Raw genomic sequence first — 3049 nt, 5'->3', positions numbered from 1 at the left:
GCAATAATAAGCATATAAAAGTGGAACTTTTGCAAAAACAAAATCTCAGCACAAATGAATAGTGGCATTGGTATTAACCTTAAAGTAGAATGAAATGAAATAAAGACAAACAATATCAAAATAATATATTTTTTCTAAAATGGAATGAATTAGTGGCATTGGTATTTCCTTTAAGAAGAGAGAAAATTTTAAAAAAACTTGGGCACAACTTTGCACCGAAGTTGAACTTTATCATAATATGCAAAACTAATAATATAATTACGAAATTTGGTCACATATTATATAATATTTGTATGTATATAATTACACGCAGCCAAAAACCAACAAAACCAAAAAAATAACCAATAACAAAAAGGTAAAAAAAAAAGAAAAAAGAAAAACACAACCCAGAAGAACAAAAACGATTTCAAAAAGCAATTCGACTGACCCAAAATAGGGGTCAATCGATTTCACACAGCCCAACCCAACAACAGAATTAAACAGCAGAAAATGAAAACAACACACATCTCAAAGCACATCCAACGAACAAAAAATTGATTGACCACAAAGTGAAAAATCAGCTGACTGAAAAGTAGCTAAAGTGTAAAAAAGCAGCCCGGTGAATGAGAATTGAGAAGGCACTGAAAATGGCCAGCAGAGCAGCGGCCCTTTTGACTTTGTAAATGTAGATTTCGTCACGCCGGTGCAAACTAGTCAATTCGGAGCCGCTAGATCTGTCATCGTCGCGTCACCCTGTTGAGCATGCAGGTGGTGTTTAGGTATTCTAAAAGGAGACGTGCAAACTAGTGATTTGGACTTTGACAAGCAACCAATGGAAAAGAAAGTGTGGAACATACAGATAGATACAACCACCAGAACTGCAGACTTGTACAATTCTGGTAGACAATACAAATTACATAATAGCAGTCATGCACACAATAAAATTGAATACTAATTACTAATTAAGCTGCCATAGTAGCTATATATAAGCGGGCAGTTGCGTCGTGTGTGAATTCATGGTGTCATGGTTGCGCTGAGCTTCTGAATCGCCGGCCTGGACATGATGCTCTCCCACCACGCCTTCACGCGCGGGTACGACTCAAACAGGGCCCCATGCGGCGTCGCCATGAAGTAGAAGGTGTAGGGGAAATGGTTGAGGTCAGCGAAGCTGAGGAAATCCCCGGCCAAGTACCTGTGCTTGGATAGCCGTGCCTCGTAGACCTCGAGCACCTTCCTCAGCTTCTCGAGGCTCTCGTCGACAACCTTGTCGTCGGTGGGCTTGCCGTGCATGAGAGGGAAGATGAGGCACTCGTAGACGATGGGCGAGAGGGCGGCGCTGTACGTGTGCGCCTCCACCTCCGTCCACACGTCCACCATGGCGGCTTCTGAAAGGTCGCCTTCCCTCAGCAGGTCGGCCTCGTCCGTCTTGTACTTGCGCGCCACGTACTTGGCGATTGCTCTTGACTCTGCATGCAATGCACGAGTAATTTAAAACGTAATACTTCATCCAACTTGACCAAGAAATGAGGATTGTGATCATGGCTCTTGGGAGGGGGTTACGTACCGAAGAGAACGACATGACCGTCCTGGAACGCGGGGATTTGCCCGAACGGCTGCAAGAAAACATGGCATGTACAATGATGCTATCTTAGCAGTGCCACGTAGTATAAGTGATGAGTTGAAGAAGAGAGAACTCATAAGAAAATGCTTGTCCTCTCTTATTTAAGAGAAGACAAGAGATGATCTCTTAGCACAATATGTATCACCCCGTTTTTAGGAATGACTAGTTATTAAAGATAAGTCTAAGAGATGACCCATTGTAGATAAAATGTTTTGTCATCTCTAAATTATATGCAAGACTTAAGATAAGACTACCTTATCAACCATTGTACATGTCCTCGGCGTCAAATCATCACGAACAGAAAATACAACGAGAAGATGGCAAAAAAAAAGAAAGCAGTCGATCCGGGGTTATGTTACGTACGTTTCTGGCAAGGTGGTCGGGGCTCTTGTGCTCCTTGGCCTGGAAATCGATGTCGACGAGCTCGTAGTCGGCGCCGGCCTCCTCCAGGAACACCAGCACCCGAGCCACGTTCGGCGACATGGCCTGCCCGAACACCTTCACCGGCGCCATTTCGTTTCCTTTGATCCAAGATGATCACGATGGTTTCTGTGGTTGTGGGACCGCACAAAGTTATAGTAAAGTAAGAGGCCATCACGCCCCCTTTTATAAGCGCAAGAGCCAAGGAGGGAGACCAGAAGATAAGTAGCCAGGTGTGTGTGAAATGCATCGCTGAAATGCGAGCCACGGAAACTGAGACGAAATAGCTAATTTCAGAAATATAGAGCATAAAAAATGTCAATAAATGGGATGGAAGTTGCGTAAAGACTAGAAATTTGACTTCTAAGCACATATTTTCTGGACGCCGACTATCTGCTCATGAGCTCGCGTGCTCTCTGATGACAGTACAATAACAAATATAGGAAATATAAAATTATGATTTTTTTGGAAACATACATTGATGAATATTTTACATACATGTAACTTTTCGTGAAGAAAAAATATTCCTGAATACTCTAGCAGAAAAAACAAAATTGATGTTTCAAAAAGACTACTTTGAAAAGCATTTTGGAGAACTATTTTGTTTTTTTCTTTTGTTCCCAAGTGGCGCGCCGTATCTTGATCCGGATACGGTGGCAAGTGAGTGAGGATCGGGTCGTCGCATCCTTAGTGGCGCGCTACATCGGCGCCCGGATGTAGTGGAAAATGAGCAAGGGTCTTCGCATTGACTCGACGAGTGCGAAGGGTAAGGAAGCTAGCCGAGCCTAGGAGGATTCGCTTAGGTAACTGGAACGTAGGGTCTCTAACAGGGAAGCTTCGGGAGCTAGCTGATGCAGCGGTGAGGAGAGGTGTTGATATCCTTTGCGTCCAAGAAACCAAATGGAGAGGACAGAAGGCGAAGGAGGTGGAGGATACCGGCTTCAAGCTGTGGTACACGGGGACGGCTGCAAACAGAAATGGTGTAGGCATCTTGATCAACAAGAGCTTCAAATATGGAGTGGTAGACGT

The 3049-nt window shown here is 43.8% G+C and overlaps 1 protein-coding gene across 1 annotated transcript; it reads right to left on the bottom strand.

Annotated features, from left to right (window-relative positions):
• Positions 1 to 786: 786 nt before the first annotated feature.
• On the bottom strand, positions 787 to 2192 carry LOC125529516 (putative glutathione S-transferase GSTF1). The gene is made up of 3 exons (XM_048693927.2): positions 1964 to 2192; positions 1544 to 1592; positions 787 to 1445 (listed from the first exon to the last, which is right to left on the bottom strand). The coding sequence occupies exons 1-3, from the start codon at positions 2111 to 2113 to the stop codon at positions 994 to 996; spliced, it is 651 nt and encodes a 216-aa protein (XP_048549884.2). The 5' UTR covers positions 2114 to 2192; the 3' UTR covers positions 787 to 993.
• Between the last annotated feature and the right edge of the window lie 857 nt (positions 2193 to 3049).

The sequence above is a fragment of the Triticum urartu genome, chromosome 2A (genome assembly GCF_056163025.1).
Source record: "Triticum urartu cultivar PI428250 chromosome 2A, HENAU_Tu73, whole genome shotgun sequence".
In the NCBI taxonomy this organism is placed as follows: Eukaryota; Viridiplantae; Streptophyta; class Magnoliopsida; order Poales; family Poaceae; genus Triticum; species Triticum urartu.
The sequence above is the reverse complement of the archived record's forward strand: the minus strand, read 5'-3'. Positions and strand labels throughout refer to the sequence as shown.